At 39.6% G+C, this 14,628-nt stretch overlaps 1 protein-coding gene across 5 annotated transcripts in view; it reads left to right on the forward strand.

Moving 5' to 3' along the window:
• The window catches only part of myo1b (myosin IB), a 55,301-nt gene that overhangs the window by 2,921 nt on the left and 37,752 nt on the right, over positions 1–14,628 (forward strand). For 3 of the 5 annotated variants that reach the window (XM_061841303.1, XM_061841304.1, XM_061841306.1), the window contains exons 2-3: positions 6,264–6,408; positions 9,563–9,678. In XM_061841303.1, the coding sequence (XP_061697287.1) occupies positions 6,283–6,408; positions 9,563–9,678 (242 nt within the window). In that variant the 5' untranslated portion in view covers positions 6,264–6,282. Of the gene's footprint in view, positions 1–6,263; positions 6,409–9,562; positions 9,679–14,628 lie in introns of those variants that run through there. The other 2 variants (XM_061841307.1, XM_061841305.1) reach the window with 2 other exon arrangements.

Consider the following 14,628-nt stretch of genomic DNA (forward strand, 5'->3'; position numbering starts at 1 on the left):
AAAAACAAACAACTCAGCTTTTTTCCCCTTTGACATTTACTCAGGTGATGGGGACAACAAAGAAGGGTAAATAATCCTTTTAGCTTCATTCATGTCATGGAAAAAAACAAGTTACCATCAGTCACCTAGAAAGAGTACCACAGATGCATTATTTGCCTTGAGGATGCTCGTGGAAAAGTACAGAGAAGGTCAGAAGGAGCTACATTGTGTCTTTGTGGATCTAGAGAAAGCCTATGACAGAGTACCAAGAGAGGAACTGTGGTACTGCATGCGCAAGTCTGGTGTGGCAGAGAAGTATGTTAAAATAGTACAGGACATGTATGATGGCAGCAGAACAATGGTGAGGTGTGACAGAGGAATTTAAGGTGGAGGTGGGACTGCATCAGGGATCAGCTCTGAGCCCCTTCCTGTTTGCAGTGGTAATGGATAGGCTGACAGATGAGGTTAGACTGGAATCCCCTTGGACCATGATGTTCGCAGATGATATTGTGATATGCAGTGAAAGCAGGGAGCATGCAGAGGAACAATTAGAAAGATGGAGACATGCACTGGAAAGGAGAGGAATGAAGATTAGCCGAAGTAAAACAGAATATATGTGCGTGAATGAGAAAAGTAGAGGGGGAAGAGTGAGGCTACAGGGAGAAGAGATAGCGAGGGTGGACGACTTCAAATACTTGGGGTCAACAATACAGAGCAATGGAGAGTGTGGTCAGGAAGTGAAGAAACGGGTCCAAGCAGGTTGGAACAGCTGGCGAAAGGTGTCTGGTGTGTTATGTGACAGAAGAGTGTCTGCTAGGATGAAGGGCAAAGTTTACAAAACAGTGGTGAGGCCGGCCATGATGTACGGATTAGAGACGGTGGCACTGAAGAAACAACAGGAAGCAGAACTGGAGGTGGCAGAAATGAAGATGTTGAGGTTCTCGCTCGGAGTGACCAGGTTGGATAGGATTAGAAATGAGCTCATTAGAGGGACAGCCAAAGCTGGATGTTTTGGAGACAAGATTCGAGAAAGCAGACTTCGATGGTTTGGACATGTTCAGAGGCGAGAGTGAGTATATTGGTAGAAGGATGCTGAGGATGGAGCTCCCAGGCAAAAGAGCGAGAGGAAGACCAAAGAGAAGGTTTATGGATGTGGTGAGGGTAGACATGAGGGCAGTTGGGGTTAGAGAGGAAGATGCAGGAGATAGGCTAAGATGGCAAAAGATGACACGCTGTGGCGACCCCTAACGGGACAAGCCGAAAGGAAAAGAAGAAGAAGAAGATCAGTCACCTGGTTCCTACCCTCTCTTTTTTTTTTTGATTCAGTGCTGTTAAATTGTTTGAGCTGTGTTATCATTTGTGGAACCTCCTTTATAAAAGGAAGTGGGGAAAAATTGAGCATGGTTTACGTACCTGAAACACTCCATTTGATCTCATGTCCAATTTCATCACGGTATCAAAAGTTGCATTCAGAAATCTTCCCCAGCGCTATATATGAAACCAATCAGATGCATGTAATCGTTTGTTTAAAGGTCCACCACGTCTATACGTGTCCAAACTTGTACTCTCCCAATCATGAAGATGTACTGAGTGATGGGGATGACTTGGAATTCCAGGCCACTTTTCCAGTCAATTTCAACCTCTGTTGAGTCCTTGCCTGCTCTCTGGCTCACCCATGATGTAATGTTGCTCCAATAAGGACAATTTGAATGTCCTCTTCCTGCCAAGTTGTGATATTATGACTCAACTGCCATGGCAAGACCATCTCGAGCTGGGAGGCTTTTTTTCAATGTTATTACATCACCATTTGTTTAACATACAACATAGATGTGTTCTCAAGCACCCGCTAACGGGGTAAAATTATTTAAAACTGCACAAGATGGTCAAAATATTAGAAAGAGCTCTTGGGCTGTGGCAGTCCAGCAAGAGCACATACAATTGAGAATTCTAGACAACAGCAAGATTGACAATCGGGTCAATTGTAGGGCAAACAAAAAGGATGTAGCATTGAATAATGTTTATGTAAACAATAAATTCACATTTATTGGTGTTTCACTCTGATGGTCTTGCACATTTGATCTGATGGAGCAGTCTGGGCCACAAAGCATGTCTTGGAATGATGATGATGATGGAGAAATCTCACGTTCAGTTCAACCATCAGTATCTGATTTTCACTGACTAAAATCTATATTGTGTATTTGTGTTGGATTGTAGTTTGAAATATGTTCATGTGGTCTGGAGTATGTTTGTGAGGTACTGTAAAATACAGGAGACAGGCTTGCAATTTAACAGTCATTTGATCCTCTTGAGCGTGCATATTGGCAAAGAGGAAAGCAGGTAAATCCGGAGGTGCAAGAAAAATGTAATTAGAAGTGAGAAGGTTTCACAATACAACTAATAAAATGCTTCTAAATACAGTAATACCTGAATTTAAGAGTTTTTCAAGATACGAGTTGTGTCACTTGCCAGACTTTTTTTTTTTTTTTTTTTTGCTGTTACTAATGGGTGAAAATTTAAGATGTGCTTGATGGTGGCAGAGAACTCCCTTCACAACAAGCAGTAGTTTATCAGATGATCCACAATAGAAATGAAGAGGCTAACTGCTTGCCTCAAGATGCTTATTCCCACTCCCAGTTTCCACAAAGTTGGAAATGTCCACACGATTACTCGTAACCCTTCAGCTCCATTGGCAGGAAGTCATAATGCTTCATCATAGCAAGACATTTGAACAAACCGTTTGTAAATTACCCCCTCCTGTTCCAACATGTCTGTGCACTATTGCACAAAGCAAGGTCCATAACATCATGGTTGAAAGAATTTGATATGGATAAACTGGACTGGCCTGCAGAGTCCTGCCCTCAATCTGATAGAACAGCTTTTTGGTTGATTTCAAGTGGGCAGTGAGCCAGGCCTTCTCGTCCAATATCAGTGTGTAACTTCACGATTATGATCCTGGATGCATGGGCCAAAAATTCCCATAATGTCACTTCTAAACGTTTTTGAAAGCCTTTCCACAAGTGTTGAAGCTTTTACAGCTACAAAAACTGGACAAACCTTGTATTAAACCTTATAGATTTAAATGAGCCATCACATAAAATCACATGTGAGCTAAGCCAGGCGAGCAAATACTTTTGGCAATATAGGGTATGCATCCCATTTGTACCAAATAACAACCAAGTTTGATATAGTTAGGGTGTGTTAAGGTTTGTGGCAATCATAATTGTGCCACCACACTGAAGTCGCATACCGTAGAGTCCTCGTTTTCTTAAAATCTGTTACTTTTTTTTCCGCTTTAATTGGGGGGCTGGAAGGCATTAATAGCCTTACATTCCTTTCATTGGGAAAAGATGGTTTGAGAGAAATGGTATGGGTTACGAGCGTCACCACAGAACAAATTAAGCTCTTAGTTATGATTCATTAATGCTGCAGTATTTTCTTTTAATGATTAAATTTAAGAAGCACTGAACTCTCGTGACGCCTTTCAGTAAATACACAGTTTTACACAATAAAACCTATTTAATTTACTATATTTTAGTTCCTTGATTGGCCCTTGACCACTCAGCAGGAAGAATTATCCCCGGAGTTTAATCAAGACTGTCAGAAAGTCTTTGCCGCCTTGGAGGTAGTCCAACAGTTAGCTGCAGGCTGGAGCTCTTATTAATGAAATTGTGCCACTGGCTGCCTCGAAGCCACCTCTTAGATGTGGAGTGTGTTCGGTTACTAGCAAAGGGGCCAAGACCTTTAGGCTGCTCACAGAGGCAACATTTTGTTGTCAGAATGGTCAGCATCTGTTTTCGCTGATGAGGAAAGAGCTGCCAGTCTATTTTATACACCAATGTGTGTTTTCCCACTCTTTCCATGGTCCAGGTCTATGACATTTTTTACAGGTGGTAATACTCAGTGAATTTGAAATGGGGGGGAGGGGCTGTAAAATTACCGTATTTCCCCACTATAAGGCGCACCCTACTATAAGGCGCACCTTCAATGAATGGCCCATTTAAAAAAAATAAATAAAAAAATCAAATATAAGGTGCACCGCATTATAAGGCGCATAGAATAGACACCGCATTAGAGACTGGGGTTACGTTATGGAGCTGTGCTAAAGGCTCCATATTGATTCATATATAAGGCACAGCGGATTATAAGATCGGCTTCAAAATCAAAGGCTATTTGGTGCGCCTTATAGTGCGGAAAATATGATACTCAGTTGTCACCCTGTATCCTCCTCACTGTTGGATAAAAAGATCACAGATGTCAAAGAATTTACTGGATCTATTTGATTTCGTTACATATAGGAATATAGAGTACAATAAAAATAAACATTTGGTATCTGTTGAAAGTGCGGTAAATGTGCAATATCAATGAAATGCGTCCCCCGTATCCCCGAGTTCTAGAGGTTTTTCTGAAGTCGGGTCATTTGAGTTTGTTGAGGTCTAACATCACAAGTGAAAATCTGTGCCTTTCTGATTCCAAGCAAGCACCAAAAACACATGCTCAGTGAGTCTTGTACACTATGCATCTGTTTACAATTCAAGAGCAGATATGTAAACTTTAAACCTTTTTAACAAGTGTTTTTAAAGCAGAGTTCCCCATAGTGCCAAGGAATTTTTGAGTATTTTGACTAATTTGAAATGACTCCCTGAATATCGTTCTGTAATAAGCACTCACCCTACCAAAAAAAAAAAAAAAAAAAAAAAAGTTCTTCTTTGACCAGAAAAGTTTTTCTAACTTAATGAACATTACATGGGTTGGTCTCACCCCAAAATTAGCTTTTTGTCATGTGGAATAGTGACTTTTTTTATTTCTTTTGTGACGCATCAAACCATAAAACTGTAATAAGACTGAGAAGGGGCTTTTGACAACATTTGACACACATACAGCTAAGAAAAAGGTGCTGACTTACTGGTGGCTGGTCTGTGCCATTCACTTCCATCAGTGTTGTAATTTTTCTCCCTCTTAATTGACAAGGTAAGGTGAGATTCGCCCATTTTGGTCCAAAGCTTGGCTGAGCCCAAATCCAAAGTGCTGCAACACTGCCATTTGCAAGGATCAGTTAGTCATTACAGTGGTTTACAAACCATAATTGCACATACAAGCTGGGTGAGACTCTTCCATTGAGAAATGTAACTGTCGGATTACACTAGTGGAAGCAAAAAGTTGAAATCTAGTTGGCAAATATAAATGTCTACAGCAGCGAATGCGTTTCAAAGGAAGTCTTTTGAAACGCAACAGCACCAAATACTTCCGGAATTCCTTATTTTTATAAACTATGCTGTTTTTTTTTTTTTTTTTTCTTTTATGGCTTGATACAGACATGCAGCCTGTTTCTGGACTAATAAAATTAGGCACTGGAGGGGAACAGAGGCCAAGGAAAAAGTGCAGAGGAAGTCTACATGGAACCAGTTTTCCTTTTATTTTATTTTATTTTTTCATTTTCTTCCAAGAACTCGGGTGTTTCTAATTTACTGCTTGTTTGACAGCTTGAATGGTTGTTGGAAAGTTGGAGGCTATTTGGTCTAAGCCTCATGTAATTTGTTCAGAGTCATTTCATTACCTGTATTAGATGCTCTATTTGCATCGCTTTGCACACCCACCTGCTCCCAATATCCTGAGTGTATTTTAAAGCACACTGTAATTTTAAGATATGTGACTTTCTTCTTGAATAGTTGACTTTTTATGCTTTTATTAACTTACATCTGTTGCAAAGTACACTTTGTGTTATGTGAGTACTGACTTGCATGCCCTCATCTGTTGGCCCACTGTGAGCAAGAAGGCTGCCACAGCAGTGAACATTGGATTTTTGGGAGAGCAAAGCCCCGTATCAAGGCCATGAATGTATGGTAGGCCCCTCTTTTCTCCTGTCCTATAGCAATGGGATTACTGGCCCAAAGGTATTTGAGGATAACACGGGACTGAAAACTGCCAGCCCCAGCATTGTTTTTGTTCAGGTGATCTTCAGACCAGATCGTGTACTGGCTGTGCGTTTGTAGGAAGCAAACGGATGATAAAATTGGGACTCTGTGCTATTTCTTTGATTTATAAAATACACTGAATTGGGAACATTTCCATCCGAGTAGTCACTGAGACGTCGAGCAGAAAGTTGGCCATTCTTGGAGCCAGACAACCAAAACCCCATGAACCTATCAACGGACTCAAATTATTATTACTCAAATATGCCCGCTCCAGCATTTATTTTTCTGGCTACACATCTTAGAATTCTGATTGAAGTCTTATGGAACAGCTCTTAAGAAAAAGGCACATTTTCATTCTATTTGTTTTTGTAGAGATAGACCTGCAGCCAAAATGGAGGCGAAAACGTCACTTCTAGACAACATGATTGGGGTCGGTGACATGGTTCTGCTGGAACCCTTGTCTGAAGACTCCTTTCTTGAGAACCTGAGGAAGCGCTTTGATCACAATGAGATATATGTAAGTACCAGTATATATTGTAGTGTATATGTTTTGTATTGGTTTCATTTCTCTATTTTTAGGCACTTTTAAAGTCCTTGTAAATTGAAAGTAAATGACTTCAAAATTTGACACACCACCAGAAAATCAACCCTCCCAAATTCATATTGACGGTAATGAATGACTGGTGAATCGCATTCACATTTTTACAAATCCGAAATAATAGTTGAACAAAAAAACACATTCGATTATTTGGAAAAATAATTTGTTAGTTATATCTCAATTTACTGTACCTTTTGTTTAACCATATTAATGATTAAGATGGGCAAACTATGCCACAATATTAGATTGTGAGAAGGGGGCCACTAGTTTTTCACGGAACAGTGCACAGCAGCATTTCCCCCTCAGTCAAAATGGCGGTGGGGGGAGGGGGGACAGACGGTGTGATAAAGTATGAAGCGTGTTATTCCTTGATTCATTTTGATTCAAATGTGAAAATTGTGATTTGGGATTAATTTATTTTCATTGGGATTTGAGAGTGAGTCAGAATTACAAGTGGTTAATTTATTTTAGAAAGTATGTAAAATAAGGTTGGAAATGGTGAAAAAGGTTAGCTCCACAATTCATTATGACAAATTTCAGTCTTTGCATGTTTTTTAGCATTTCAAAGATGTATTATCTATTTAAGAAGCAAATCTTTGAATTAATTTTTCAGGTCTTTAAGTTTAAATTTCTGTTTCTGCGGCCATTAAAATTTATTGTTCAGAAGAACTGTAAATGCAAAATGGTACTTTGAAAGCCCGTCTCCTTCATTTGTCTTTTACGTTATGTGAGTGTGGCTGACTGTCTATATAAGCAAACCATTTACAAAATATTTTTTGTCTTATAATAGAGATTGAGCTTCATGCTCAGACTGTCTGGCTGCTGTAGACATAAGCTGTGATGATTACACCACGACGCTGGTTGCCATTGGCTCATAGTTCCCAAAGGATGATGTCAACTCATGCAGATAGCCATAGCAGAAATATTTTAAGATGCAGGTTGTTTCCTGCAGGGGCATTGAAATGGCATTATTATATTCTTAAAGTATTAAGATGTCTGCACCTATAATGTGAGTTTCAAATTTTTTCAATGAAGGTTTCAATATTATGGCATGACTATTTTTCCAGTTTCAAAAGGTTATTAATATAAAGATTTATAACCCAAACAAATGATGTTCTTTTTCAAACCAATGACTTGGGAAATCACAGCCATTCCTTTTATAAGTCTGAATGACAAACAATTTTACTCTCCCAACTATAGATGACAAAAATATTCATAATCTTGGTTTGGTGGCTGGACCAAACAAGCAAAGTGGTTATTTTAGAATGTCATCAATTGACTGCATTGGCGTTTCTACTTCATTTGTACCATCCAGGTTTTAGTTTTAGAGAAGAGGACTACAGGTATTCCCGGACCAGTTATCAGATCATCCATCTATCCATTTTTCTGAGCCGCTAATCCACACAAAGGCCACGGGAGTGCTGGAGCCTATCCCAGCTATCATTGGGCAGGAGATCGTGTACACCCTGAACTGGTTGCCAGCCAATCGCAGGCACATGGAGACAGACAATAATCGCACTCGCAATCACACCAAAGGGCAATTTGGAGTGTCCAATTAACGCATGTTTTTGGTATGTGGGAGAAAGTGCCTGGAGGAAACCCACGGAGGCACGGGGAGAACATGCATACTCCACACTGGCAGGGCTGTGATATGAAGCCCGGTCCCCAGAACTGTGAGGCCAGCGCTCGAACCAGTTGTGCCGTCGTTTTCAGATTAATAGTCTAAAATTATGTTAGTTGTTGAAAAACATGACTCCATAAGTGTTTTTTTCCAGTTAAGACAAATATTTGATGAATTTTTTTACACTAAAATACATGTATTTATTAAATGCATAAGTGTTTTCTGTAGTTTTGGTGAAAAACACTCACCAGCACATGACAGTTTAGATTGCAGTCAATTTTAGCCTTTTGGAACAGCACTCTGCACTTGAAAAGGCCCACAGCTTCCTCCTGTGAGCTATTGAATGAAAGGCTGTGGGAGGTTGTTGCCACAGGCAAGGCCATGGTCCACTCATTTTTGAGTGGATTACGCAACAACCATTACCATGGACAGCAGAGAAAATGTTTCAAGTTGATGTGTGAAAGTTCTATTCAGGCTCTGTTGTTGAGCGTAGGCGTCAATGGTTTGTTATGCTCTCTCTGATCTGGAGTGTTAGATTTTGCTTAGACCTGGTGTTAATGTTAAATAAAAATGCTTGTTGGGGGAGGATGGAAAACAAAAAGCAGAATTTTATACACTGTTATGATCATAGGGCTTTTAAAAAAATATTTTCTTTTGGATTTTAATTGTCACTTTTGATAACTATAGAAGTCACTAAAGTTCTTTTACAGTGTCAGGTTCAGCTCAAACTGTCAAGATAGAATTGAGACAAGACTTATTTGGGATCAGTTCCTGATAAATTGACTGACAGTTCACTGATATGCCAAATATCAATGCAGATAGCAACGCAAAGGACTGGTAAGCTATTGTTAAACATTTGTCAGACAGAGGCTCTTTTGTGGAAAAAATAACAGCAGCAAGGAAATCATTTTAAAAAGTCATTGAATATACGTTTTTTGAGGCCCCGTAGCTCGGTGGTTAGAGCACTGGTTTGGTAAACCAGGGGTTGTGGGTTCGTATCCCACTGAGGCCTCCACTCCCTGAGAAGGGTTGCATCAGGAAGGGCATCCGGCGTAAAAATTGTGCCAAACATATATGCGTGTTCATCTGAGATGACACGCTGTGGCGACCCCGAAAGGGACAAGCCGAAAGAAACTTACTTTTACTATTGAATATACGTTTTGCACAAAGTATCATTCTTGGTTTACCAAGAGCTGTTGCACCATACCTGTATGTATTCTGAGGTTTTGTCCTACTCACACATTCCATAAAAGGGTCTGTGACCCGTGTAGTTTCACTTCAGGTGTGGCAAGCCTCAACATTGTATCCCCAGCTGAGAAAAGATGAGGGAAGCAAAATTCCTCCCATTGTTGTAAAACAAAAAGGGTTAACAAATATATATTTTCAAAGTTAAATTCCAGTCAAGAAATTAGAAGTTACTTCACCAGTTGCTTACTCATTTCATCCCTCCAGACTTACATTGGCAGCGTGGTGATCTCCATGAACCCCTACAGGTCGCTTCCCATCTACAGCCCAGAAAAAGTTGAAGAGTACCGCAACAGAAACTTCTATGAACTTAGTCCACACATGTGAGTGCCGCGATTTCTTCTCTTTGTCTGACCTTTCAATATTTTTCATTGCTAAATGACCAATTCTCAAGCCATTTGCGAAGCGAGGGCAAATGGTTGTTTGTCTGTGACCTGCACTTGACTGGCGATGAGCCAAGGACCCAAGTCAGCTTTGCTCCAGATCATCCGCTGACCATGAAAGGGATAAATGTATGGTACCGTTCAGCTGTATCTATTGGCAAAAGCTCTGTAAAGATGATCAAAGTGCAATCTTTGAATAGGGCAAGAGCAAGGGGTTGGATGGGACATCATCAGAAGGGCACATGCTCTTGTAGTCTTGTCAGACTGGAGTTCCCCTAGTCATTCAGCTCTTTAGCTGACCATCTGTCCATTAGCAATGTGACGTGTGAGTTGCTGTGAGGCTGCCAAGATCAAACAAAGCTCGACACTCGTCAATTAGTTTGCTGTGTCACTGGTCTGTAGACCTCAAGAGACAGATTGGAAGAAGGAGAATATCATTGTTCCAGAGTAGACGCGTGTTCAGTCGACAAAAGAGATTTTCTTTATTCACCACAAAACTGTGTGCCAAGCTGTTTTTTTTTTTTTTTTTTTTTTTTTTTTTTTTTTTTTTTAAATTCCTTGTATTGTTTCACTTTGCAGCGTGTGCTGGAGTATCTTAGTTTCATATCGTGGTAACAGTTTTTAAATATTTTGATAGAACAGACCCCAATTTAGGATAAAACATTACTCTTATAATAAATATAATGCCAGATGTGACCATTCATCTAAAGTAATTGACCGTTTCCAAGGTGGTGACAATAATTGATGTAGTTGTGACTTAAATTGCCCGTTTCCATTAATTTACTAGATTTGTTTCCTCCTGTTTTATGGAATTCTCAACAGTTCACTTAGAAGGTTGACTTCTGAATGTCATAGCTGCAATTAGCAACATGAAACATTTTCCAAGACTAACTTTAATCTCATTCATTCCTGTAATTTTAAAGTAGAAAGGGTACATCTTTGAATTATGATTGATTTAGAGATTTTCTTCATGAATGTTCTCTGAGCCATTTCATTCATTTCAGTCTAATAACAGCCATCGTCATTTTCATACCATATTGACAATACCAGTTCCTTTGTGTAAAGTGTAAAACAAGTAAATGACATGCAAATGTGATACTCCTTCCCAAGGGGTCTTGAAACACAGTAGTCCAGATAATAATCAGTTATATCTCTCTTTAGTATGTGATCTACTTGGTTACTAAATCCAATAAGAGTTATTCAGTCATGGGCTGAAATAGTAATCCAATGGACTCTAAACAGTGTTCAATTGTCTTTCCGGCAGAGTACACTGTCTTTCCAATGCTCAAGATAGTAATCTATTTCCATTTTAAGGGAACATACATGTAAGCAATCCTTGAGCATACATGATCTCAGCATGCCCTCCTTACAGATAATGGTAACTTAATGACTTGTGTGCATTGGACTGCTTAGTGACAGAGAACAAGTAACTAGAAACAGCTACCATAACTACTGAACCCCTTCACGTTCCTGTTCAAATAATGCATCCACACACTAAGAATAAATATCACTTCTGTGTCAATCAGCAACACCTTTTGGAAGTAAATTTTCTCATCACAGCTGTCACAAGCTCTTCCTCATCATCGTGAGTTTCAATTAACTGAAATATCATTACAATTCCTAATTATATAAAAACGTTTTCTGACCAATACTCATAAGGAAGCAGTCGTCACTGCACAATTTCTTGTACTCCTCAAACTGGCAGAATCCCATCTGCCAGATGCGACACTCATAAGTTAACAGGCTATCCCATTTAGTGGAAATTTTCCTCTTCTACATACACATGAAGATAAAGCATTATATTAAGTGAACTAATTGGTACCTCTGCACAGAATTGTTACAGATGGCCTGGGGTACACTGTTGCCAAGGCCAGAAGGGCTATAAGGTATGGGTGTGTCGTCTCTGGTCCAGGGTCCTGTTTTTCAAATGTTCAGTGGCACCTTGGAATCCCCAATGCTCCCGCTCTCAATTGCATCACATTTGACTAAGGGGCCAAGGCCTGTCCTTGTGCATATGTTGGGGGGGGCTATCAGCTGTTATGCACACCTCACAGTCATTTGACATATTTGCATACCCTATTTAAATTAAACCAATTATTTTAAATATGAAAACAATGTTATGGAGGAACGTACTAAAGAGTATTTAGACCCGGCGGCATTGCCCCTGAACAAAAATACTCGAAGTATTGTGCTGGAGCATTGGATGAGCTATGGTTTTGTAGATTTGGCACGCTGGTGTCAAATTTCAAGCAGTCATTGTAGCACATTAGGCACATTGCCAAGACTGTAAGGCACATCTGAAGGCAAAAAACATGAAGCTAGAGCATGCCACAAAAACCGCATACAATGTTGCTGATGATGTTTTTTAACTAAGTTGCATTGCATGCAATGTTCACCAGGTGAATTTATGGGTTGGGTGAACTCAGTTCTTTACTTAATGGCATCTCACGTTAGATTGCCTTTCACTGCTCATAATAGCTGAAGTTTAAATGCATATTTTTTATTTGTGCATCTCTGGACTTTGTATCAAGCATTCCTGTAAAAAAAAAAACGAAAAATTCTGTGGTGATTTCCAAATGATTTGCCAAATTCAGTGGACTGTAGAACACCGAAAGCACAACCTCACTGTAATTGAGAGTTCAGGGTGTGGTCTACCTCTTGCCAAAATTCAGGACAGATCGGCTACAGCTCCCCCTCAACCCAGAACAGAATAAATTAGATGCTTATCAATATCCAAATTCTCCAATTATTGTATTTGTTACTGTTAATTTTCATATTGCATGTTCGGTTGTGAGCCCTTTTTTGGCATATATAATCACTGCTATAGCAGCAAACCTGTTTGTCAGTAGCTTGAAGTAGGCACTTACTGAAACAGTGTTTTGAATCAGGTGGGTAGAATGAGTTGGCGTGATGGTGAGATCAGCGCGCCCACAGAGGAATGATTGGCAATGTGTAAGCTTGTTCCTTTCCACTCACATTTCAACTATGAGATGAAAAGCTGTGTGTGTGTGTGTGTGTGTGTGTGTGTGTGTGTGTGTGTGTGTGGGGGGGGGGGGGGGGTGTTTACAGAAGCAGTTAAACAGTCGAAAATCCAAAAGGTGAGTGAGGGCAAGGGACTAGTTGGGGAAGTTTATTTGATCAAACTTTCTCGTCTTGGTTCTGTCTTGTTCCAGGATTTTGTACAACTGCAAACTTTTAGTACTTGGAATGGGAAGACCAGAAAGCAACACACAATAGTCATTATAACTAATTACAGACTTAAATTTACATTTTTTTGTTTGTTTTCAATTGATTTAGTTGTCTCAATTACCTTACAAAACTATTTATTTTCACTTTTTTTTTCTCCTGTTATCAATATTACTGGAGGTTCTCACTCAAAGAAGACTCAGATTTTCTATATATTCAAAACTTCCACAATGACAAAAATTAAGGGATATCAATTCGGCATTCTGTAGTCGTACCTGTTATGCAGGCCGAATGACTGGTTCTGTTTTTTTTTTTTTTTTTTTTTTTCCCAAGACCTTTTCTACTCACACATTTTACGATTATTTGGGAGAGTTAGACACACTCTCACTTGACTCCAAGGGTTGTTCTCTATTTTTGAGTGTTGACTTTTGAAATCCACCTGGAATTAAAAAAAAAAAAAAAAAACCCGATACAATAGACTGCTGCAGTCAGAACAGCCCGTGCAGACTCATGGTTGGGTAGCATGTGATTGGTTAAATTAACTCAAACAAGCTGTTAAATGGATTTGGGAGTGCTTAATGTGAAGAGGATTCAATAGCCTGTGGAAATGTGGCCATGTGTAGAAACGTCTATTTTGTCCAGACTCACAGAGGGACCAGATGTAGAGACGTAATGGAGTCTGGCACTAAACTGGTCTTACTGTCGACTATTGTGTTGCCGTTCAGCTTGCATCAGCTAATGCCCAATGCCTGTGCTTATCAAAAAGAAATATTATCCGAACAAAATCTTTCTTTTGAGTTCTTACATTACGAAATAAGGTCCTTGTTTCTTGCTGTTGCATCACAAAGTAAGCACTGTGGGAAGTCTAAATCAGTGATTGTCAATCAGTGTGCTGGGTGGGGCACATTTGTGTGCTGTGAGCGGTCTTCAGGTGTGCCTGAGGAAATGATCAAGTTTGACTTAATTTTACTTAATTACGCCACCTGGGGTCTTTGCAATATGTTCTGTAACTGGCAGTCATAGAGGTGGTACATACTAAATAGGTCTCTTTTTTGAACTTTAAACTATAAAGCTGCTGAAAAAAGCATCAACTGCATGAAAAGCCTCAATACAGTATATCTTTGCATCATGACTAGTCACCAAAAACATTGCTTTAGGAACAGAATAAGACATTGAGAGAAGCATCTATAGAAGAATTTCCCCAAACTGACAAGCCTGCTGCTTTTTGGATCCTAAAATGATGTCTTTATCCTCCATTTCCATTTTTCTGGCTGTGGCTATGTATCACCCACCGGCCTCCAAATTCATATATTACGTGCTGCACCATTTATTACTCATAAAATCTCATGACTCGGACACACACATGCATTGTACTTGGTAATATTTTAACTAAAGCTTTTTGGTCTGCAAAATTGGTCTACATTCAAGTAAATTCTATTTTCTCCCAACATTTAATGTATTGACCAATCTATGTTAGTGTTACCACACACAGAAAATATAGGATTTTAGGCACTGGGCTCACCTCATTTAATTTTTAATTAAAGATAGAGATATTCCTGATGTGCCTCTTTACGCTGTTCTGTAACCTGTTCTTTCTTACCTGTTTTACAGCAGTACAGTGTCATAACCACTCACATGTGGGCCACATCTGTTATAACCCAGACTCTCTTGTGTAGATGTGCACTGCCAGGCCACCCACACTGC

Source organism: Syngnathoides biaculeatus, chromosome 14 (genome assembly GCF_019802595.1).
Source record: "Syngnathoides biaculeatus isolate LvHL_M chromosome 14, ASM1980259v1, whole genome shotgun sequence".
NCBI classification, from domain to species: Eukaryota; Metazoa; Chordata; class Actinopteri; order Syngnathiformes; family Syngnathidae; genus Syngnathoides; species Syngnathoides biaculeatus.